Genomic DNA, 23,299 nt, shown 5'->3' with positions numbered 1-23,299 from the left:
GGGAATGACACAGCTAACATCAAATGCACAGAGACCAATTGGGACTTGCACCTCTGATCTTGGAAGCTCACCTGAGCTTAAGCTACTGATATTTGTATTGTACTGGGCAGTACCAATTTAGATATCAGTAGCTTGTTGGAGAGGATTCGAGCGTGGACATTCAATATCCGGCCGGAGTAAATGTGACTTGATCATGCATGGCATTGATTACCGGTATTCGTAGGGCTAGTTGCTGCGAGACACGGTTTGTCTCGCCTCTATCAAGTATAGAGCAGCCCAAAGGGTTAATTGGAATAAAAATCCTGGGCCATAGTACTAGCAGTACTCAAAAGTGAGTGCAGTCGTTTGTAGCTGCTTCGCAGATTACTTCTTATAGCTGACGAGTCACAATGAGGATGTCCTTTCAGAAATTATTGACACTTTTTATTGAACCAATTACATCCTGCATAGTAGTCTACTGTACTTATTCTGGCCGATCAACGTCCCGACTATCATAGAACTGTGATATAACAGCCATCACTTGAAGCCATCGCCCTAGCACTAAGGAGCTTTGTACATTGACAAGTCACCATAAAGACATATGCAACCCTCAAAACACCTCGCTAAAAAGATTTCATATATGATTTTATATTTACATCCAAAGGGTGTTGTTAGTGCTCAAATATACAATTCCAAGTGACAATGTAAAGGTTGGTATAGATTATCTTCTAGTCTTTCATCATTCGTTGTGTAAGATTCATTGCAATTGCATATCGTCACTTCTTCTCAAAGCTAACCCTCTACTGCGGGGGAACATAGGGGTGCACCAGCATATCGCTAAACCTATAATGCAAAAAAGAAACATCTAGTTAGTAAGAGTCCAGAAAGAGAAAGATTATCGGCCATAGCCAAGATTTTAACTTACTTTTCCAACTTCTCCTTGCCACGGACCTCCTCAACGAGTAACGGCATGCGAACCACGTTGAAGTCCTCGTATAACTCCTCAATCTGCTCCAAATACTTCTTCTGCATCTTTCGGCGGGCATTGCACTGCTCGCAATTACTTCCATCCTTGGGGAAGAGCAGCTGGTTGACGACAATAGAGTGGGTATCAATGTTGTAGCTGGTCAATTCCTGAATCATACGCTCGGTCTCGTAGAGTGACAAGAATTCGGCAATACAGACACAGACGAAGGTGGTCATGTCCGGGTTCTTAAATTGTGTGTTCACCTCACTGATAGTCTCGCGCAGAGACTCCATTTTCTGAAGAAGCTCGTCCATATTCTGTCCGCCGGGTAGACCTCCACGTGCTCCGAGAATCGAGTTCAGCATCGGACCGAATTGAGTCGACAATTGGGAAAGCTTGGCCAGCGCCTTCTCGAGGACAGTGGGGAATTGAAGGAAACGCAGGGTATGGCCGGTGGGCGCAGTATCGAACACAATAACTTCGTAGGAGAGCGATTTGACTTGTTTCAAGACCTCGGCGAAAGACATAGCTTCATCAACACCGGGAATCTAAACCATATAAATTGTTTATTAGTGACTTTCAAAGTTGATCCACACAAGGAATATTGTCTTGAACTCACGCTGAATGCGAGATCCTGCATCATATTACCCATTCCTAGTCCAGCCATGGGGTCTTCACCTTGGCCCTCGCCATTGGCCAAGAGATCCTGGATGCTACCGTTGGGGTCGATCTCCATGGCACTAAGGTTGGTGTAGCCATCAATCAGGCGAGCCTCCTTTCCGAACTTCTGTCCAAAAGCATCACTCAAGTTGTGCGCGGGGTCGGTAGAGATGAGGAGAACGGATTTGCGGACTTTGGCGAGTTGGATGGCGAGGGAGCACGAGGTGGTGGTTTTACCCACACCTCCTTTGCCTCCGACAAAGATCCAGCGGAGAGTATTCTGATTCAAAATCGACTGGAGCGTGGGCTCCATATCAAGATCATCATTGTGAACAACGGCAGAGGACATTTTGTGGGAGAAAGGCGGAATGTGGAGGAGGGGGGGGGGTGGATGTCAAAAAATGATGGAAGAGTTGGAGTTGTTATTCAAAAATGGATTGGATGATCTGCCCCGCAAAACCGAGCGAGAAGGTTCGACAAGACAAGCCAAAGTGGCCACCTTCTTTCAATTTTTGTTTGCTTTGGAGGCTTCAGCGATGATTGGAGTCGTTTATTAACATGATGGACTCTGAATCGATTTTCTTCAGCAAGAATTGTCTTTTTGTCCCTCCGGCTTTTTCTCGTCACATATACTTAACTTCCAACCAACTATCAGCTAGCTATTCATTGACACTCGCCAGTTATCGCTGGATGACCTAGAAGAGACATATTGCAATCAGATCACTTATTTCTTGAGTTTCTCGCCAAATACATAGAACTACAATTCAAAGGGAACAAGATAACCTTGATAGGCATAGAAGATCAAAAGTTATTTTGCCCGAAGACTGCTCCACCAGTCTTGGTCCTGGCATGGCATCCTCCGCATCTATCGGTGCCCTCCGATGCAAAATGGTCCATAGAAATGGCAACGCAATTCCCCCGCGGTTTTCCTTTCTCTCTTTACCATTTCCCTAAAACTCCCTAACTCTTTCATTTCCCTCATCTGAATGGACAATTCGCGCCGTGAATCCGAACAAGGCCGCATTACCAACCGCCTCGCCCTTGTCCAACAGCAACTTGATTCCTCAAGAACATCCCTCCAACAACCACCCACCACAATGGCCGCCCGTGATCCTATTACCTGCCACTGCCTCAACACTTTGTCTGGCACTCCGGCTGCAAACCTCCCCGTGACACTGACTCTGTTGTCCGCCCCGGCTTCTTCCTCCAGCCCCATCACCTACCATGCCGTGACCAACGCCGATGGCCGTGTTGCGAAGTGGACACCCGCCGGCGCATCCAGCTCGGTCCCTGAGGTCCTGTCTGCGCTACCGAATGCCGATAGCAAGACCAACTGGTCCGTACGATTTGAGGTCGGGCCTTGGTATGAGGCCCAGGGGATTGAGAGCTTCTGGCCCGAAGTAGAGGTCAAATTCACCGTTAAGGGTCGTGGTCAAGAGGGCCAAGAGGGCTGGCGCCATTACCATGTCCCAGTGTTACTGGGCCCTTGGAACTACTCTACATATCGGGGATCTTAGTATGGTTGGACAGAGAATTAATTGAATAGAATGGTCTCATACTGGAACGATTTAAGTTAGGCTATTCAATACACACGGTTCTACATAGTACATAGTATGTAACTAGTCATGTAACTACACTCTTACGGTGATTCAGCAGCTGATCTACCCAGGTTTATTAGTGTCAATAAAGTTTTTCCTTCATAAAGCCAAAAGTGAACTGAATTTCCATCAATTGGCAAGATGGCCGAGCGGTCTAAGGCGCACGGTTCAGGTTTACCTGATCCTCAGAGATCTTCTATAGATTTCCGTGTCTCGAAAGGGGCGTGGGTTCGAATCCCACTCTTGTCATTCTCTTTTTGTTTGCATCTCATTACTTTTAATGAGATGCTGAGTCGATCGAGTGTCGAGACTGTCATGCGGACGTTCTTTTTGCTCCGGCTCGACGCCCTTCTTGAATTTATATCGCAGATACTATGAATTACAATGGGATGGTTTGATGCATGTTATTGGGGTTATATGAAGATTGATTATTTGTTGCTGATGGAGTGACTCTATGCCAGCTTGGCCAATGCTAGCACAATATGTAGTACATTTATGTCGATCCTGTCACTGGACATCCATTCATTGTATTATTGTAGACTCGGTTGGGATAATTCGGCAGCCTTGTTAAAGACCAAAGAATCCACAGCTTTTGGGGAAATGGTTTGACGTCTGCCTGGCTCAGGCAAGGGAAGACAAAACCAACCTTTCAAGATATTGACCAGAGTAAATCCTCCATTCAAATTCGCATCTACTCAATTCTTCATTGTCAACGCCCAGGTTGTTCCTGAATTGATCTACAGTTTCCGCTTTGTTTTGTTTGCGTTTCAACGATTGACCGCCCAATGTCCGGGCTAATCAGCCGCGTGTACCCTTTCTCTTTCGAACACATCCTCCACAAGCAACAAGCTTGAACTTCTCTCTGTCTCGAGCGGTCTTCATTTTCAACCTCTTTCTGGTCGCTTTAACCTTGCCGCTATATTACCGCTCATCATGACGCTAGCCGAGGAATTTCGCTCGAGAAATTTCAGTACGTATCCCCTCGTGCCACTGCGGCGACTGATGTCGATCAGCCCCAGTCAACCACCTTGCTAACTTTACGCTCTCTCGCAGGTATCTACGGTCAATGGTCAGTCTCCTAGCCCCCTTTTCTCGTCGGCCTCGATTCCGGGCTTGGTTTTGTAGTCTCTTCGGGTTGCAGGTTACCGCCTGAACGTGAGACGTTTATGCTATGAGTCCCCCGAGCATTCCCAGGCGCTGCGACTATTCGAAAGCTACGATAATATCTAACAGTTTTGCTGTAGGACCGGTGTGCTTTGCATTATTCTCTGCTTCGCGCTCGGTATCGCGAATATCTTCACTACAAATGTGTTGCACATCGTCATCTCCGTGATCTGCCTGTAAGTGCCACGGTCGCCTTGGACGCCGATGCGCTATACTAACCTGGCCAGTGCCTCATCCTTTGTCATTCTCTTTATTGAAGTACCTTTCCTTCTTCGAATTTGCCCAACATCCTCGAAATTCGATGATTTCATCCGCCGCTTCACCACCAACTGGATGCGGGCTGCCATTTACACCATCCTTAGTGCTGTCCAATGGGTTAGTCTTGCTACCGGAGCTTGCAGTCTGATTGCTGCAGCCGTTTTCCTTATCATCGCTGCTCTTTTCTACGCGCTTGCCGCCGTTAGAAGCCAGGAATTCATTGGAAGCAAGACCCTGGGAGGCGCTGGCGTTGCACAGATGATCGTCTAGTGTAATTATGTCTCGGTCTATTCTTGTCTTTTTTCCATGATCCAGAGGGATTGGTACAAAAATTGGCGGTTGAAGACCCTTTGTGAAACGAATGAGATGCTCGCTGCCGATCCCCGGAAGGACCATGGCTGTTGGGGTTACATGCATTGATATGCGTCACGATATTGTTTGTTGTTTGATTGTCATCCTGTATTTGTATGTCTATCGGCTTTAGGGTACACCTACTCGGAATACTTCGCGTGGCCGCAAATATAACGCTGGTCATTGTTTTTTGAGGAGTTTTCTTACTGTTTGCTTGATCTATTACTTTGGTGTGTAGTCGACTTCAATTGCACTTCGGGTTGTTCGTTTGTATCTCTGCAATTCTCTACTGACCTTCCTACAACGACGGTCCTGGTGTGTTGACTACCTAGATAATACTAGGTATTACATATGGTCAACCTATTTTTCGGATACAGGTAATCGTTAAATATTGGCTTCTATTCCTGGAGGACGTTCTCGCCATGCGTATGCTCGGGTACCATGTGTCGATGTTCATGCTAGGTATATCAGGATTTTTGCATTCTCTCTGTTTTTTTGCTATTTTTTACTTGTGTTGATTCCATTTGGATTCTCTAGGGATGGGTCTCTCGGGCTTTCCAACCACGGGTTGTTGTTTTGGAAGCTTCAATGGTTAGAATGTCAGGGTTGGTGGGTGATTATATATCCCTCGGCCCACCACTACATATTCAGTATATACATTAATACCGTTAATTAGCTAGGCTACTAATAGTACCCCCAGGGACGCTAGGGTTTTGTCACAGAAAGGAGGGTGATTGTGGAGTACAGTTAGGTGGATAGTTATATGCTACCTAGCTACATTAGTGGATCGGATTTAAGAAACGCAGACCAATTTCAAGACGTGCATTGAGAAACAAAGTCCAGAGGTTACCGGACTGATAATGCGTACATAATGGCGAAAGTGGCTCAGCTTTTCATCCAATGGGCAAGATGGCCGAGTTGGTCCAAGGCGTCAGGTTAAGGTCTACCTTAACATCAATTCCTGATCTCCGCAAGGGGGCGTGGGTTCGAATCCCACTCTTGTCATTTATTTTTTTGTTTTTCTTCGGCGTGCCGTCAGAAAGCCAATCACAATAACAACGCGCCATGTGGACAGCAAGGCAGCTATTCATTCCATTCCATTTCATTATTTTTTTTTGACCACCTGCTCCTTCCCCACTATCCTTATTTTGTTATTGAGCAAATGCCAAGTAAATACAGCACACGTGGTCGTTTCCCTCCCTAAAAAGGACTGACCCCCGAGCACTTCAATTTCAACTGGCGGTGACATGGTATTCCTTTCCCAATACCATGGATGCCAACTTACAAGACTATATATAGAGCCATAGTAAAGAGCTAGGCCTTGGTGTCTCATATCTGATGGATATGCCATCCTGAGGCTACTCTACCCGAGAGTGAAGATCACAGATCGCCACCCCGCAGTTGTGAAACTATAGCAGCGGGGCCAGTGAAGAAAGCAAGTCATGGTCTACCGAGCCCAAGTGATATCTAGAACTCCGCATGTCGCTGTCTCTCTAAAGTCATGCGACCCAGGAACCAGAATTAGCCACGTCAGATAGGCCGAGTTTCTCACCGCGTCATTCACCCAGACCAATAGCAGTAATTTCTCACGCCTTCGTTGGCCAGAAGCGGATCTCAAACATGGATCAATTGCCAGACTATCTGGCATAGAAACATTGAATCCGTTGAAGTCTTCATGCACGATTAAAAGTCCATCCCATGGCAACATACATACGGAGGAGATAAGAATTGTTAGTACTGAGAATCAGGGTGATTTTGCTCAATTGACGGTACAAGACGATGACGCAATGCGGAGAACCCACTGCTTTCTCACCGCTCACGGCAGCCAATGTCGATATAGAGAAATAATCGTCCACCGAACCAAGTCTTATCAGAACATCTTCATTTTGGCGCTAAATACAACAATTATCCTGGAGGGTGGCCACTCAGAAACCAGCCAGCGATATCGTAGTCATTAGTATCCATTAGTCAAAGGCCTGGCCACTGCGATGACCGGTCTATTGTCCCCAGAAGGAAAGACAAAGTTCCCAAGCTACGAATAACTGGTGGCTGAATACCCCGTAGATCGCCGTGATTAGCTCGGCTTCGAACCTGAAAGACCTCAATTCTCCACTTGGTGCAAATTGAGGCATTTGCTCGAAAATGCCGCACAAAAGGATTGAGAAAGGCTCGAATCAATCACGAGCGAATGGACTAGCTGGATGGTGAATGTGTCAAGTAATATCCAGGTTATTACCATTTCATAGAATCAAAAAGACAAGTCAACATATCCCGGAATGAAGCGTCAGTAGAACATGCAAAAGAAGGTCTAAAGGATGGGGGCTTTAATTGGCGCTCAATGCGGTCAAAGCACGTCACGCGGTGGGCCATGGCAGAAAGAGGACGCTACATCATCCTTCCACCGCTGCATCTACTCCATCTTTTCCAATACTCTTCTTATGTATCTGCTCTTGGACCACATCTTCTGCACGAATTGCTTTCCGTCAATTGGATTATAGATTCTCCATAACGGAATTTATGTATCTGGGTAAGCAAACCATTCTTTTAGGGCTTATCGGCCCGCATCCCCCCTACTCCATACTCCGCTCGTACTCTTGGCCATTCAAAGGCCAGTCCTAACCTGCATCCATGCAAGTCATTACGCAGAACGTGGACGTCATTGGGCCTTCTATCTCTATATTGCCTCGTTTTACCAATGCCTGCAACGAGGGGTCGAAGAGCACAGAGGCCCAAGTCTGCACGTGGCGTCCAGGCTAGAATTGTTGGGCCTTAGCTGACGTTTTGAAAACTGCCAGCTTGAAAACGATCATGTCTACTCAAAATGCACCGGTCATTCCCCCTCGACCGGCTCGATCTCCACAGCCACCTTCATCTATAGATATGCCGAGGATCCCCCCCGCGCCCATCAAACCGCCGTGCGGACCGATCGATATCCCCGATGCGGGACAGCTATGCCCCGTCCCCTCTAAATGAGTGGAATGGCCCGGCCATGAGCCGGACCACCTCAAACGATATTCCTCAGCGGCCGCCTAGTGTGACAATTCCATCGTTGGGCGAGGAGGGTATTGAATACGCTGATCTTGACGTGGGAAATGGACCCAGTAGCCAGAACCAGGACCCAACAGAAACCCGCAACGTTAGCAGTGACCTGAAGATTCATGCACCAAGACCTTCATTGCCCACATCGAGTGCTAAGGCAAAAGTACAGGCGGTTACTCGCACAGATTCCCGACAAGCTGCCGCAGCAGGACTAGGCCGGGAAAGTTCGCCGGCCCGTGAAGAGTCAGAACGTCCTAGCCGCTCATTGCATTCTCGTGCAAGTGGCTCTCGGGCCGAGTCGTCCACTGCTTCATCCGAACGCCGGCATTCCGCGCAGATCGCAGACGAACACGGTTTCCGAGTGCCCATGTACCCAAATGCGGGTGATGTCCAAGCGCCGTCTCCAAGTCCTTATCTTGACCAAGGGTCTCACCGAACAGGCCGTAATCACAACAGAAGCCGTAGTGGCCGAGACTCATCCCTCCCCCCGGGTAGTTACGGCCTCCATGGGCACGGTGTGCAGCATGCAGACAAGTTTGAGAAAGCTTGGTATGAAAAGCATCCCGATGAGCTCGTCAAGGAGGAAGGGCAATATGGTCCCGGTGTGGGTACGCCCCGCCCTGACTGGGCTATGAGCAGAGATGATTTGAACAAAATTGTTCGTAGCTCAGAGCCAACACCCCCTGGAAATGGTAGGCACCTTTCAGACTAGCCTTACATCCCAGAAACATTGAGACCTAACGAACATTCTAGGTACCTCTCCCGAGGTCGTGGGAACTCCGGAGGAGGAAGTTGGGTATCTTGCCTCAGATGAATACATGCATCGCATAGCGTCGCCCCCACCGGACTCTCGGAATGATAATCAGCCCAATGTGGAATCTCCTCTTCGCCAAATGAGCTTCCCAGCCACTGAGACCGAGCCAAAGGAATTTCCCAAGTCTCCCTTACGCCACGCCCGGTCTCGCTCTCGCGGCAATCATGCCGATAGTGAAGTGATCCATGTTGATGACCCTATGCACCCGCTGCATCACCCAGATGGATTTGCGCCTACGCCAGCGGTTGAAGATCCAACGATAGCAGTAGAAGCACAGTACGAAGAAGATCAGCCCATTCTGGCAGCTGATCAGGTACGCCCAGAATCGGCTCATCTGCATCCCGCAGTCTCACCATCTTTCGAACACAGAGGAAGCTTTGATGAAGATTCGTACAGTCGGCCACCTAGTGTGTCGCATAGCCGCTCCAACAGCAGATCTGCAAGTGCTCAAGGTGCACCTATGCTGACACGATTCGACTCGCGTGAGATACACGAAGACACGCATACGCCGCTAGAGGACGTCGAGGAGTACGAGCCTCTATTCCCCGAAGACGAGACTAAGAAAGATAAGCCGCTATCGGCAGCAGAACGCTTCAAGAACCAGCCGGATGCACTTAAGCACCGCTTCCCGAGCCAAGATATATGGGAGGATACTCCGAATAGTTTACAGCTCCATGCTACAGTAACAACACCGGATCTCCCTCGAAGTGACACAGAGACATTTGAAACCCCGGAACAAGAAGCTCAACGGAGAATGCAGACATCAAAGATTGATTCCCACCAGGTGGCATCTCAAATTCTTGAGGGAGAACAGGGTCGCGAAAAGGAGAAGATTCCAGCTCGGCCAGACACCCTCAAGCAGCGTTTTCCCAGCCAGGATATCTGGGAGGATGCCCCTGAGAGTCAGAAGCTAGTTACAACTTTAGGTCCCGCCACGGATGAAGCAAAAAGTCCTGAAGTGCCATCGAAGCCCGCGATCCCTCCACGCCCTCAAAGACAGATCCAGGCAACATCTCCGACGGAAAAGCGACAAGCACCGCTAATCCCAGATAGGCCAAAGCCCCAGATCCCCGCTCGTCCTGCGAAGCCCAGCTCTCAGCAGAAAAGAGAACCCTCGTCGGAGGGCCCAGCTGTACCCAAGGCGAAGCCCGCAGTCCCAGCTCGTCCCGGTGGAAGCAAGATTGCAGCCTTGAAAGCAGGCTTCCTAACGGACCTTAATTCTCGCCTGCAGCTTGGTCCTCAGCAATCAAAACCCCAGGAGAAAGAGCCCGAGCCTCCGGCGGAGAAGAAACCCCTAAACGATGCACGCAAGGGCAGAGCCCGTGGGCCGGCCAGGCGAAAGCCCGCTGCAGAAATCACTACCCCAAAGCTACCTTCTATTCCCGAGATCAAGATCACGGAATCATGGAATGTGTGGCAGGTTGACCAAGAGGGTAGTCTGATTGTTGGTGATGTGAAGCCAATCGTGTTTTCAGCCGTTCCTTCAGAGCCAGTCCCAGAGTCTATTCCAGAGGCTGCCCCGGAGCCAGAGGCCAAGGAGCCCAAGACAGAAGAAGAAAGCCCTAGTGCCAGTAAACCTTTGGAGGAAACGGCCGCTGAACCCCCCCTCCGCAATTTCGGAGTCACCAGTCGTGGCGGATGTCGCCTCGCCAAGTACCGCTGAAGTTCCCGAGAGTGACCCAATCAAGGTCGAGGTTGAGACCGAAACGACCGCTTCACTGCCAGTCGAGAACACATCACCTGCCACCGAAGTTCCAGCCAAACAAGAGTCACTTAAATCGTCCTCGCCTGGATTGAACAATTCCGCGCGGCCTCTGGAAGATGCCGTACCAACCTCTACGAAGACCGATAATGCTCTCGAGGATATGGCTGCCTTCGCCGATGGTAAGAGAAGCTCTGATGGAGATATCCACCACGTGGATTCTGTCTAGGCGACACATCTGTTGTTTATTCTCTTTTTTGTTTCCATATGATTTTTTTATTGATTAGCTCTCACCTACTTTGCAACTTATATCGGAAAGATGCAAGGGAACGAGTCAGAAGCTCGCTCTAACCTTCTGTTGTCTTCATCTGATAGGTGATCAGTTATCTTATTATAAATTTATTTGTGGTATCCAAGAATCTTGGATGCTGATTTGCTTATCCAGATTTTTTCGATAATTCGATATTTTAGGGCTTTTAGGCTCTTTGGATCATCTAGTTCCTAGGGGCTGTTTACACTGTAGTTAACATCTATACTTTCGAATACTAGTAATTGTGACTCCTAAGACTACCTTCGAAGTACTAGTGCTACTGTTGATGGTTGCGGTCAGACCCAAATCCAGATTGGATTTGAATAGTTGGTTGACAAAGGGCTCCAGGTGCTACTGGCCTACATTGGGTTTATATTACGATCTTGATTACTTTCCACTGCAAGATATCATGATGTTTCCTTCGGGTACGAAGCCCAGGTCAATTTTCCCCTTTTTTTATATTTTTTTTCTCTTTGAATGTAAAACCTGAAAACACACGAGTTTCAGTCTCGATTGCCTTGATAGTCTAAGCTCAAAAACAAATAAATCCATAAGTGAATCAAATTGATCCGTATGCCTGATTGGTATGTCGTTAAGATGAAAATCGAATAGCAAATCACAGAGAATCAAAGGGAGATTTTAACTAGCGGGAAGTCGGGAAAGGTCACCCTTGCCATCCTTGATCCATTCGGGATCGATCAAGCGTTCACGTTCAGCATAAAGCTGCTTGTACGCACCGCGAATGGTTCCGTCACTGACGTGGGCAACTGACGAAATTTCCTTGGCTGATTTGCCGTCACCCATCAAGTATGAAGCCATGTAGATACAGGCAGCGACAATGGAGAGAGGGGAACGTCCAGCAAGGTCTCCCATAGTAGTGACTCGGTCAGAGAGTGCGGACGAGACACTTGTGACCTGATAAGCCAGGCCAAGCAAATTGCAGAAACGATTGCAGAGATCGCTGGGCTTTGTGGAAGTGGTTGCAGTGTAGTTGTTGTTGGGATCAACAATACCACCGCTCGATACGACTGCGTTGTTTCGTTCGATATTCTGTGCGGTGAAGAACTTCTCCAAAGCCTTGTAGATACGCCCGATCTCTTTGCGGGAAACTTTCGTCACGGCGAAGATTTCAGTGAATGTACGGGGGACCTTGCACTGGCGACAAGCAATGAAGATACAGCCAGCGATGATCACATCTTGAGACTTGCCCTTGAAGGCCTTGGCGTCGTCCACAACCTTGAAAAGGTACTTTGCGGTATCAGCTACATTCTTAGGAATGTTGAAACCATCGCACATAGCACCGATCTCCTTGTATGCAGCCAGGAGAGCTTTGTTGGCCTTCTCGCTAGACTGCTTGTTCTGAGCACGGTAGAGATCTCGAGCACGTCCGGAAGCACCACTGGCGATCGAGGTTTCCAGCTGATCGCCGTTGAGGAGCGGATTCATGGCGTCACCGACACGTGAAGGGTCGTCGTTGTTCTGGTCGTCGTTCGAGAAAGTGCGCCATTCGGAATGCATGTCAATCTCCCGATCAGCCAGGACCAAGCCACAAGAACCACAAACTGTCTCATGAGAATCGGGGAACTCGAGGTTTGGAGGGACTTCTTTGCATTCGGGGCAGCAAAGGGTGGCCGAAAGATTTTTCTTCCAGGGAGCTGTTGCATCGTTTGTTCCGACGGTTGCGTTGGCCATTTTCCTAGGCTGTTGGAGTTTCTCGAAAAGAATCGAACGGCGTTTAGCTATACTTTTCGCCGATTTACCCAGGCGATATTTGCGACTATAGTAGAATAGAAACAAAGGCGAGTACGTTTTGGCGGCTGTGACAAGCAACGCAGGATCGTCTCTAGAGCAGATTGCTCAATAAGAGGTAAGATACGGCTCTCTCCTCTTTCCTTAAGTTGCAAGTCACTGTGTGTAGTCATGTTAGCCCAGTCATATCCAGATGAAAAGGCACGACGGCGACTCAGACCACTGTGATATTCGCTGCACAGGGAGGAGTCCCCCGCAACAACGCCACAGTCTCTCAAGCGCAGTGGAGGCAGTCATTACCTTGGAGTTGGATACCACTTGAAGCTTGATGATCACTCCCCAGGCGTGAAAGTATTCACGGGTCTGCGCTTTTCTGCGAAAGAAAGGATGCCACAGAAGCCTCGATGCCTCAAACTTGTCTGACCGCGATGAACCAGTCAAGGTCTCCGTAAGATGAAGATATCTCACGAAAAGGGTCGTAGAACCTGATGGGTCGTTGCGAGCGCGCGAAAAGCAACGTCGGAAGTCGAGTTCCAGTGACAGGCTGAGGGAAGGGGAGTGAATCGAGGGCCAGGGGAGAGATGGAACAAAGAGAATCAGGCAGTGAACGTAATGCGAGAGCTGAGATGTCTCCGTGATATCACGTGAGATGACTCAGCAACGCCAAGCCGACTTCGTCCGAACCGACCTCGTTTTGAACATTCGACACGGAACGACGGATCAGATCCATCCTGACGAGCACCACTCCTCTCATCACACTTCAGTGACCACCCTCACCGTCAAGATGATGTCCCAGTCTCTCCGGGCCTCGGTGAGTAAATAACGAGCTTGATATACCAGGATACTGAACTAACGCGATACCTCTTCTCCTCCCTAGCGCTCTCTCTTCACCCGTGCCTCTCGGCAGCAGGTCCCCGTCGCCCGCACTTTCCTGACCTCCGCTGTGCGCCGCGGTATGTGATTACCTTCCTTTCGTCCAGATCTCAATATATATAGCCTTTATGCCCGGCCGTTACGTTGTATTTGATCGCCCGCTAACCGACGAACCCCTCACAGCCGACCCCGTCCAGGATCTTTACCTCCGCGAGCTGAAGGCCTACAAGCCCACTCCCATCAAGGCCGGTGACGCCGACGCCCACGTTCAGAAGTTCGCTCTCCCCAAGGCTCCCGCTTCCCCCGAGGAGGCCAACCTCGCCGGTGAGCTCTCCGCCTATGAGAGCCAGGAGGTCGAGGTTGAGGGCCAGGCCGCCGCTGGCGAGGCCGCCCCCGTCGAGGAGTCCTGGTTTGAGGAGGAGGAAGAGACTCCCGCTGCTGCCCACTAGATTGCCCTTTCTTTACTTTCGGCAAGGTCTGGGGAAATATGAGGGGACGGTTGTGCATGCCTGTGGTATCCACTGAATTGGCCGCCTCTCGGGTCCTGAAGCTTGTAAATTAGACCACCTTGAAACGTTGATCTTTACTTTGTTCCTTATGGAGCTTTTCATTACTAGTCATTCAAAACTGATCTATATTGATCACGATCTCTAGTACGCATTGCATGGTAGTATGGTATCAGTGGTACTCGTGAGAACCTACGGATGGACACAAGCAGCAGGTTATAGGTGTAGGGTATTTGGATTCAGCTGCATAGCATGATATGTTAAAATTCGAGCCCTTGTCCCTTATTCACAATCTAGAATAGCCTGTTATAGAGTAAACAAACATCTAACGTACTCTACCAGCTAGATGGTAGGGAACTTCCATCAGATAACGACCGCCGGGTCGTTGAATGGAGAAGGCAATTGGGGGAACTCATTCCCGGACGCTGGTAAGAATGCTACTGGTTGACATCAGGGTCGGTAAGGCACATGCTTGCAATGCTATTCTTGCATTCCGATTGAATCGGATACGTCAGATGATAGCCATCGCCATAACGGATCTTGGTGACTAGTTCGTTGACATGAACCAAGGGTCATTCATCTCTTTTTCCAGGGCTCGTCTTAGAGTCCGTTGTAATACTGAGGAATATATTCCTTTCAGCCTTGCCGGGGAAAAAAAGAAAGAAAGAAAGAAGAAGGAAATATGTGTAGAGATCCCGTGAAATGGGATATGGGCAAAAAGAAATGACAAGAGTGGGATTCGAACCCACGCCCCCTTGCGGAGATCAGGAATTGATGTTAAGGTAGACCTTAACCTGACGCCTTGGACCAACTCGGCCATCTTGCCAATTGGATGAAAGAAGCTGCCAGCTTTGACAATATGAATCACAAACAACTCTCAGCCGGTCGTAATGCGGCTCAAAATGCATGCATTGCAGCTTCATCAAGGTGGAGCATTTCCACATCGGGGTATCAATAGTATAGCCTGAGCATGCATTGATTTTTTGGGTGCTCTCATATGTCGCAAAGCTTCCCATGATATTCAGGCAGCGACAACCCCCGAAATAGTTGGTCAATTGGAGCAATGCTTAATAGGAATCATTATGCTGACACTACCTCGTGAAGAACTTCCTGGGGTAATCGCAAATTTCCAACTGCGACAAATTTTTAGTAGACTTAATATCTCGGTTGACATTTTTATAAAGAAGGAAGTTCTCATATTTGTGTATTGATGTCAAGAACACCTCCACTGTTTCCTTGTACACCCATCGTGCATCGGTACTAGCTTGTTCCATAAGTCAGTGGGTGTTCGTAGCAGAAGGTCGATTTGTGTACGGAGGTTATGGCCAGTATCAAATGAACTAGTAATCGTCTTTTATGGCTTTGGTGCGATACATGTGACGCTTTTCTGCAATTGAACTCCCCGATCGTTACCGAGATACCCGCCACTGTTGTTAATAATGTGGATACATATTTTGGGTACGCGCGCTTGTATATATTCTTCCCCCATTTGCTTTCCCCAACCGATGGGTGTAGCATTTTTCTCAGTCATATCACCACTGGCGGTCAGATCGTCTTTGCCGGGTTTCACCGTTGAGCCACTGGCACACCTGCAGATCAAACAACGCATGAGGAAAATACTGCCTGACGTGGATGGGTGCTTATGCATTGCTTTCAAAAGTATGGGTGTACTGGAGGACCTATGCGAAAGCCTAAGTGACAAAAAGGGGGGAAAAAAAGAAAGAGAAAAAAGACAAAATTCGTGAGCCTCTTGATCGTACGGGTGAATGTAGGATTATTTAAACCTTCACCAGCTTGCACCCCTGCAGAGCCCATTGCGAACGCTATAAGTCTGCTGACCCGTCCAGATTCGCATGCATGCTCCCCATGATTCGATCATGAATCCGCCTAGATATGACTGGACCCTGGAATGAGCTACGCAGTACGGAGTACAGAGACGGTGGATAGGGCCCTTTATTTCTATTTCGGATTTCTATCTGGCGCTTTGTCTACTTTTTATAGGGGGCAGTGCTAGGTACAATCGAAAATCCATGCGAGATGGTTGCCTGGGGAATGTGGGGAGCATCTCACGCCTGTCCGAGTTTGCCGTGATCTCAGCTGTTGTGGCCCGTTAGGGCTGGCGATGGTGCCATCGAGCCGACATTCCACGTCGTGAACTACTGTAATGTACACATGAGGAATGCGAAAGGCAGCGGATAGCGAGCAGCCGGCATTAAAGAATGGAATGAATCCACGGCTCGTCCCCGGATCCTGGCGGATCGGGTAACAGGTCAATATTGACACTCGGCATCACTTCTACTAGGAGACTACCGTCCTTGGGCTGTAGTTATGTATGTATGTGTGTATGTATGTATGTACACGTTTAATCCGGAGATGCCGCCATTGGTCTCATCGCAACTTTCAATCGAGACTGGCAAGACTTGACGACCAACATGCATTTCAGGACTTGTGCAACTCTGCGGCAGTTAGGATTACGCGAGAATGATGGCTACAGCGGAGCCATGGATTACTTTACATAGATAGATAGTGGAATAGTGGAGATCTATTTAAAAAAGAAAATGAAGGAGATGTTTCGGAGAATTGAAGTCATGACCCAGCAATCAGCCAGAAAGTAGAGGGGGAAGAGTGAATCCAAAGGAATAAAAAAGTGGTCCAGGGTGTCTCACTTATGAAAAGGCTGTACTCCATAAAGAGCAATCAGATAGAATAGAAACCTCAAATCCCCATATAATATTTTAATATTTTTTTTTTCTTTAGTGTTTGAGCCCCTCAATTGTAGTGCCGTCATAAGCTAGTATTATTATTTATTACTTATGTTTGATTACAGATTATCCCTGATATTCTCTGAAATTTCTCCCTCCCTCCCCCCCCCCCTTCTTCCTTCCAACCTTTCCAATTATTCCCAGTCTATTTTATGCCTCCCTCACTTCCACACCTGACCTTCCTAGCTTCCTTTTCCCGCCTTCCGCTTCTTCCCCTCCCGCCCCAAGCCTCTTCCCATCACCCTCCGAGCTATCAACACGTATTTCACTAAGGAAGAAAAAGAGCCAAAATAAAAAAAAAAAAGGAAAAAGAGATAGAGAAAAGTTGAATTCGGGAGAGGAAAGAGACCCTTGTTCGGCACATTCACTCCACTTTGTCGATCTTTCTTTCCATTGGCCTGGCTGCCCTTGAACTTCGCGCAGCTGGCGGAAACGGTCGATCTATCTACTCCTCTACTCAGACCGACTCTCCGCTGGATGAGAGTTCCTATCAACAAAATTTACCGCTCCGTGTGACTTGTCAGAAGAAAAAAGAGTTCCTAGTAAGAGATCTCTCGGACTAGGAACACTGGTTCGGACGCTTGCCGTGCGCCTTCGTATCCACCTTCAAATGCAGCGCGTCTGAGGATCATCCCCGACGAGATTCGCTTCGGTGTGCATGAAGAAGCTGGCCTTCTTCGATAACTACGATCTCTCACAAGTTTGCGGTGCTTCCTGGAGGAAATGGTTGCTCCTCGACAGCTGTTTTCTCTGACCGCTTCCCCTTCTTAAGACAATGTCTTCGCCTTCCCCCGAGACGCCAACAATTGCCAGCTATACGAATGATGACGAAGACTCCTTGCTCTCGCGTGCCGCCAGCTATACAGACCTTCCCAGTCAATCGACTCCCGAAAATGCCCAACCACCTCTAAGACGAACCTTCTCCGATTACGCTGTCCCGGCTCTTACAGAATCGCCAACCAAGGAGAGCGTGGCGGCTGGGAAGGACATTTTACGCCGGACCTCCTTACGCTCGAAGAATAAACCTCCCCTCTCGGTCTCTCATTTCACTCTGTCCTCGTCGGAGGACCTGAAAGATGTAGATGCGCAAGATACTACGGCTAAGGTACCGGAGACCAAAGCACCTGAACCCGCAGCTCGTCCATCGAAAGGCCGCACCATGTCAGGGCGGATAGTGAGCCTCGCACGCAAGCCATGGGGGTCGTCGTCTCGATCACCCTCTCCTTCGGCTAAAAGAACAAAGCAGAGAGCAGAGGAACAATCCCCAACAAGATCCGGGGCCCGGCAAATAGATGGGACCGACTCAGACCAAGGAATGCCTGCGCGCAAACGAACAATTCTTTACAAACGACCACGGCGGCCTATGGTGGCTGTAGTGGCCAAAGGAGCTAATGAAGAGACGCCAGGTTCGCCTAGCAGCCCCTCTGGAAACTCGTTACGGCACCGTTCATCATTTGAAAAGTTTACTGCCTCTCTGTCTGTATCAACCCCGGTTCTACCACCAATGCCAAAGGGAGCCGCGGCGAACGCCGCAGCATTTGTGAGCCATACGGCGGATCAATCGCGAAGGAAGGATGAGCTCTGGGGCATTTTTCGTGGTCTCGAGGCCGATTATCAAAAGTAAGCTCACAACAGACCAGACTGCTTGTTTTGTGATTCCCATGGCTAATTTGAGACCAGGTTTCAATCAAAATCGAGCTCGCTGAAAGCCAATGTCATTCGCACATCGCTTCTTCCTTTTCTCGGTCGTCATCATCTTCATGCATCATGCAAGAACCTTCGGCCTGAGGATTTGGATCGTCGAGTGAACATCCTCAATAAATGGTGGGTCGGGCTGCTTGAGATGCTCAATGGCAAGCATAACCAATCGATATCGGGAACCGACAGACCAGTCTTCCTTGAGGCGGTCGTGGGCATTATGACTCGGCCAGAATGGCGTATTCCGTTTCCTACAGCGCAGCAAAACGGTGGACCCGCGGATTCATTAAAATACGCGTCAACCTCCGTATCTGAAACATCTGAAGGATCTGGTTCTTCTGGATCTGACTTCTTAGTCGAATCAATCCATCATAACATTCGAAATATATTTGTTCAAAATTTGCTGTCTCAAATGGCATTCGTGGCGGAACGCATGTCCATGAGACATGCTCCAGCCAGCCTGGTGGCATTTTGTGGAAAAGTATGCGCCTATGCCTTCTTTTTCTGCCCGGGCGTTGCAGATATCCTGGTCCGTTTGTGGAACACGTCACCGAACATCTTCCGTCGCATCTTTGCAGACTCGGCCGAATCCCGAACAGGAAACTTGCGTGTGTACACCCAAGAGCTCGCATCGAGCTTTCCGATGGCTCTTCGACCTCTGGCATTTCATTCGCACGCACCTTTGCTGCGCTATCTCCGTCGAAAGCCCGAGGCCCCTTTGAATACCACCAGTATCCCCTGGCATGGCCCATGGATTGCTCGGTGGTGTGGACGAGATACGGATCTCTTCTTCGTTTTCATCAAGTATATACATATTCTTTATGCGGAATATTGCCCCCCCTGAGACCGAGAAAGCCAAGCGGCTTTTGGCTCCGGGCTTACTCTTGGTACAGGCACAACTGCTTGTTGTCATCGAGGACACGATCTACAAGCAATCAGCTCACCAACCCGAGAGTAATACTGCAGCGGCGGCAATTACTTTTGACGATTTCATTGAGTCGCCAGATGCTTCGGTTTCATCACACACCCTCGGGGCTGGCAGAAACGGTCACCGTTCCATGGCAGAAAACCGCCTTATAATTCTCCTCAGGGATTTTCTATCTGAATCTTCGGCAGAGCCAAATAGAGCTCGTTTACTTTACGCAGAAACATTTTGCGGACTTCTCAAGCTTGCAGCCCAGAAGATATCTTTGTTTGACCACAATGCGTGCTTTCTGTTATGTGACTTTGTTGAAGAGATTATCCCAATAATAACAAGATATGCCCAATCGATCGAGAGAGAGCTTTTTGACTGGAGCTTTTGGCAGGTGGTGTGCCGTCAAATGATGCAGAGCCATAATTCTCTCACCGAGGTGCGGGTATTTTCTTTCATCTACTGCATTTGGGGAACCTGGACCATGACAGACGAGAGAAAAGCAAGCCTTTGCTTGGACTTCCTTCTCCATGAGCCTGTCTTCTTCCAATATTTCAATCACTGGAGTCCAATGGTGCGAGCTTATTACCACCGGCTTTTATGCTGGAGAATGGGCCGGTTCAATGGAAACCCATCAGCAATTGATACGTGAGTGTGATATGCTACCCGAAGTGTCTACTTCCAATTAACCTTGCCTTAGTGCCATTTATGAAACACTTTCTGATCGATTAATGCAAGTATGGGAGTATTATATCGGATTCCAGAGCAAAGCAGAAGAAGGGCTCGTGGCTCCTTTATCATCTGCTCCTTGCACTCCGGCTCCAGGACGTCGGATAATAATCATCCGATGTGACAATCAGCTGTCTCCAGTAAATCTTTTTGTCTCTTTCGACCGTGTCGTTCCACCTGTTCCACCGGAAAAGGTTACATCACATCGGAGATCCGGCTCCTCGGATTCAGGTGGTTCAGATGGCGCACCTTCTAAGCGGAGATGGGGCTTGTTTCGAAGCATGTTTAGTAGCTCTTCAAGCAACAGATCCAATGATGGTGGAGGCAACAGCAGCTCAGACGAGTCTGATAGTGGAGGCCCCGAGCCAACCATGACGACAGAGAGCAGATGTATGGATCGGCATGAGGCAACACCGAACAACAGCACGGACGAGCTTGTTCGACCCAAGACTCCGCATCAACCGTATTTCTTCAAATTCTCATTGGAATGGATGGATCGACCGCAATGGCCCACAAAAAACAAGCGTCTTTTTACACCATGTCTCCCCGTGGCGTCGCAACTACACGTACAACATCGACGATCAACTTCAGAGTGTGATGTGGACTCGGAGACTACCTCTACGCAGAAGAACAATGACGATGTCGATAGCTCTGAGGAGCCTAAAGACCCCACAAAACCCACTTCAGAGGCCCAATCCGAGATTCCTGAATCTGATACTCAGGTTCGAACACCAACCACCAAAAACTCACCACTCCCTCAGCTACCTCCTCAACCTATTTATGACCATCTTGTGCCCAGCAAATATGTTGGCCGCGCGCTGGCGGAGTGGGCGCACATTGTTTCCGAATGTGACAGCTTTTTCGCACGACGACGCGATGAAGGCGTGCCTAGTGATCGCATGGTCGAGACGCCGACCCTGGGAGTAGACAGCTTCCGGAAATAGGGCGCCTCTCACCTTTCTTCATTTTCAATACTCTTCTCAACGGAAGCCTTCTCACCGGCTCCTCAACGACTCGAATATAGACGCCTTTTGACTTCTTGGATAAAAGTCAAGGCATTAATTTTGACCTTTTTTATTTATTTTCTACATTACACCGTACCGTGTGCATCGCGGGTTTGGGGCATAGGGCACGGCGTATTCGGAACTTTTCTTTCTACTATCACTTATCAGGGCTGGATTTTCCTTTTTTTTTTTTTGTCTCTTCTTTTCTTGTTGTTTTGGAGCGAAATACACTTTGTCGTGGTAATCATAGGGAGATACTGATCAAATCAACTCTAAAAAAAATTCACTTCGAAATTTACCGGTTTCAATAGTTTTCTATTGTTTCTAGATATCATCTAGACAGAATGTCTCACTACTCGTAGTCGCAGTTAGATACCGAGTTTTCTCATTTTAATTTGATGCCGCGGCCTGTTCCTCGGCAATTTGCTTGTTCAAAAGATAAAGCAGCGGACCTTGCACATCTTCTCTTTCCATTGCAACCTCGACCAGTCGTAGACCCGTTCCACTATGAACACGCTCATTATTCAGCACCTCTTGAAGTTCACCACACGTCCGCGCGGTAAATACACTGCTTGCAATCTGGTCCTCGTTCGCTCCGAAATAGCTGAGTGCTTGTGTGTGTCGCCAGAAGGGTACATCGTTGTATGGTTGCTTCCGGCCGTGAATGACACGCTCAATGGTGTATCCTTCATTGTTTATAATAATGATGAGGATGTTGAGATTTTCCTTAATCATGACACTTAATTCCTGCGCTGTCATCTGGAGACTACCATCGCCGATAACCAGGACTGTCTGACTCGAGGAACCAGTTGCTTTGTTTTGATCCCGTTTTGCGAGCGCTGCACCCAATGTAGCGGGAAGCATGTATCCAATTGAAAGCCAGGTGACGGCGCTGAAGAATCGGACATTAGGTGGGAGCTTGAAAAAGCGGCCACCGTATGAAGCTGTGCCGGTTTCTGCGAGAACAATGTCATTTTCACGGAAGATTGGATTAACGAGGCGGTAGAAGTTATTTTGTGCGATGATATCGGTATCTTTGATGTCATTTGTTGTAACTTCTACCTTGGATGGGCCGGTAGCTTTAGTTATGCGGGTGGTGTCTAAGGACTGGAGGACCTGGGCCAAAATACTACCAGCGGAGATATCGCGGTAGGTGTCACTTTCAATTTGGATGGTATCATCTCTGAATGTAATGGCCACTGCATCTTTAGGAACTGTTGTCCAGAAGTAGCTATTTGTGTCACTGTAGTGTGGACCAAATGTCAAGATCAGATCTGCTGATTCGAAGTACTCCTGGGCTGGTTTGTCACCGAATGATGCGGCATATAAGCCATATACATTAGGTAGTGATTCATTCACGAGGCCCTTTCCAAAGACAGTGGTCCATGTAGGCCAGCTCGTCTTTTGGATGAGGGCATCGAGCTCATCCAGGATTCCGAGTGAGCGGCTCTCACCATCCACAAGAATGAATGGACGCTGGGCACTGTACAAACGATCCAAGATTCTGCTGATCACTTTGGGTTCATGGGGAGGACTGGGCACAAGTGGGACACGAATAGGGGTCTTGAGATTCGCAGATGAGACGAAAAGATCCGGCAGGTCATCCGGGATTTCAAGATATACAGGCCGCTGATGGATAAGCGCCTGTTGGATGATCCAGTCGATTCTCTCTGGGGCTGTTGTTGTATCTGTCAAGTTGATCTGGGCTGCTGTGATATGAACTGCCATGGCAGAAAACCGACGGTACTCTCCATCTGCAAATGTGTGATGCATCAAAGCCCGTGTGCTTTGTAGTTGTCGTGGTGGCGTACCAACAATGTGCACAACCGGGGCTCTTTCAGCATTGGCACCCGCGATACCGTTGGCGGCAGATAATTCACCAACTCCAAAGGTCGTGACGAGAGCTGACAACCCCTTAATACGAGCATAACCGTCGGCTGCATACGCAGCATTGAGCTCGTTACAATTTCCCACCCAATGTAGACCGGCGGGGACAACGTAGTCCAGAAGGCGAAGGTTGTAGTCACCAGGAACACCAAACATGTCAGTGACACCCAACTGAAGCAGCCGGGTGAAGAGGTAATCCCCTAATTTGACTGTATCTGAAGACATGATAACGATAATAATTTATTGTTGGATAATGAAAACCAAAAGAAGAGAATCATAAGGTGTAGTTGTAAAAGAGATGAGATGTCGCAGCGGAAGATTGTCCGCGATAGTTTT

The 23,299-nt window shown here is 48.6% G+C and overlaps 8 protein-coding genes across 8 annotated transcripts; 5 read left to right on the top strand and 3 right to left on the bottom strand.

Annotated features, from left to right (window-relative positions):
* Positions 1-779: 779 nt before the first annotated feature.
* Positions 780-1,955, bottom strand: N7469_004370 (ArsA family ATPase; the record flags this gene model as incomplete). The annotated part of the gene is made up of 3 exons (XM_056643290.1): positions 780-822; positions 905-1,494; positions 1,566-1,955. The coding sequence occupies 3 exons, from the start codon at positions 1,953-1,955 to the stop codon at positions 780-782; spliced, it is 1,023 nt and encodes a 340-aa protein (XP_056502702.1).
* A 637-nt stretch (positions 1,956-2,592) lies between these two features.
* Positions 2,593-3,123, top strand: N7469_004369 (hydroxyisourate hydrolase; the record flags this gene model as incomplete). Its single annotated transcript, XM_056643289.1, has 1 exon — positions 2,593-3,123. One exon carries the CDS (start codon positions 2,593-2,595, stop codon positions 3,121-3,123), a length of 531 nt encoding a protein of 176 aa, XP_056502701.1.
* A 1,014-nt stretch (positions 3,124-4,137) lies between these two features.
* Positions 4,138-4,896, top strand: N7469_004368 (Tvp18 family protein; the record flags this gene model as incomplete). The annotated part of the gene is made up of 4 exons (XM_056643288.1): positions 4,138-4,174; positions 4,258-4,273; positions 4,449-4,544; positions 4,596-4,896. 4 exons carry the CDS (start codon positions 4,138-4,140, stop codon positions 4,894-4,896), a joined length of 450 nt encoding a protein of 149 aa, XP_056502700.1.
* A 3,019-nt stretch (positions 4,897-7,915) lies between these two features.
* Positions 7,916-10,761, top strand: N7469_004367 (Aim21 family protein; the record flags this gene model as incomplete). Its single annotated transcript, XM_056643287.1, has 3 exons — positions 7,916-8,708; positions 8,770-10,401; positions 10,460-10,761. 3 exons carry the CDS (start codon positions 7,916-7,918, stop codon positions 10,759-10,761), a joined length of 2,727 nt encoding a protein of 908 aa, XP_056502699.1.
* A 720-nt stretch (positions 10,762-11,481) lies between these two features.
* On the bottom strand, positions 11,482-12,534 carry N7469_004366 (transcription factor SUA7; the record flags this gene model as incomplete). Its single annotated transcript, XM_056643286.1, has 1 exon — positions 11,482-12,534. The coding sequence occupies one exon, from the start codon at positions 12,532-12,534 to the stop codon at positions 11,482-11,484; it is 1,053 nt and encodes a 350-aa protein (XP_056502698.1).
* A 706-nt stretch (positions 12,535-13,240) lies between these two features.
* Positions 13,241-14,071, top strand: N7469_004365 (ATP synthase subunit H; the record flags this gene model as incomplete). Its single annotated transcript, XM_056643285.1, has 3 exons — positions 13,241-13,402; positions 13,469-13,544; positions 13,648-14,071. 3 exons carry the CDS (start codon positions 13,241-13,243, stop codon positions 13,911-13,913), a joined length of 504 nt encoding a protein of 167 aa, XP_056502697.1. The 3' UTR covers positions 13,914-14,071.
* Positions 14,072-17,507: 3,436 nt separating this feature from the next.
* N7469_004364 (DUF1765 domain-containing protein) lies at positions 17,508-21,016 on the top strand (the record flags this gene model as incomplete). The annotated part of the gene is made up of 4 exons (XM_056643284.1): positions 17,508-18,352; positions 18,413-19,192; positions 19,236-19,991; positions 20,044-21,016. 4 exons carry the CDS (start codon positions 17,508-17,510, stop codon positions 21,014-21,016), a joined length of 3,354 nt encoding a protein of 1,117 aa, XP_056502696.1.
* A 450-nt stretch (positions 21,017-21,466) lies between these two features.
* Positions 21,467-23,188, bottom strand: N7469_004363 (Pyruvate decarboxylase; the record flags this gene model as incomplete). Its single annotated transcript, XM_056643283.1, has 1 exon — positions 21,467-23,188. One exon carries the CDS (start codon positions 23,186-23,188, stop codon positions 21,467-21,469), a length of 1,722 nt encoding a protein of 573 aa, XP_056502695.1.
* Between the last annotated feature and the right edge of the window lie 111 nt (positions 23,189-23,299).

This window comes from Penicillium citrinum, assembly GCF_028827155.1.
Source record: "Penicillium citrinum strain IBT 23319 chromosome Unknown utg000003l:1.0-4596430.0:1.0-4598250.0, whole genome shotgun sequence".
NCBI classification, from domain to species: Eukaryota; Fungi; Ascomycota; class Eurotiomycetes; order Eurotiales; family Aspergillaceae; genus Penicillium; species Penicillium citrinum.
The sequence above is the reverse complement of the archived record's forward strand: the minus strand, read 5'-3'. Positions and strand labels throughout refer to the sequence as shown.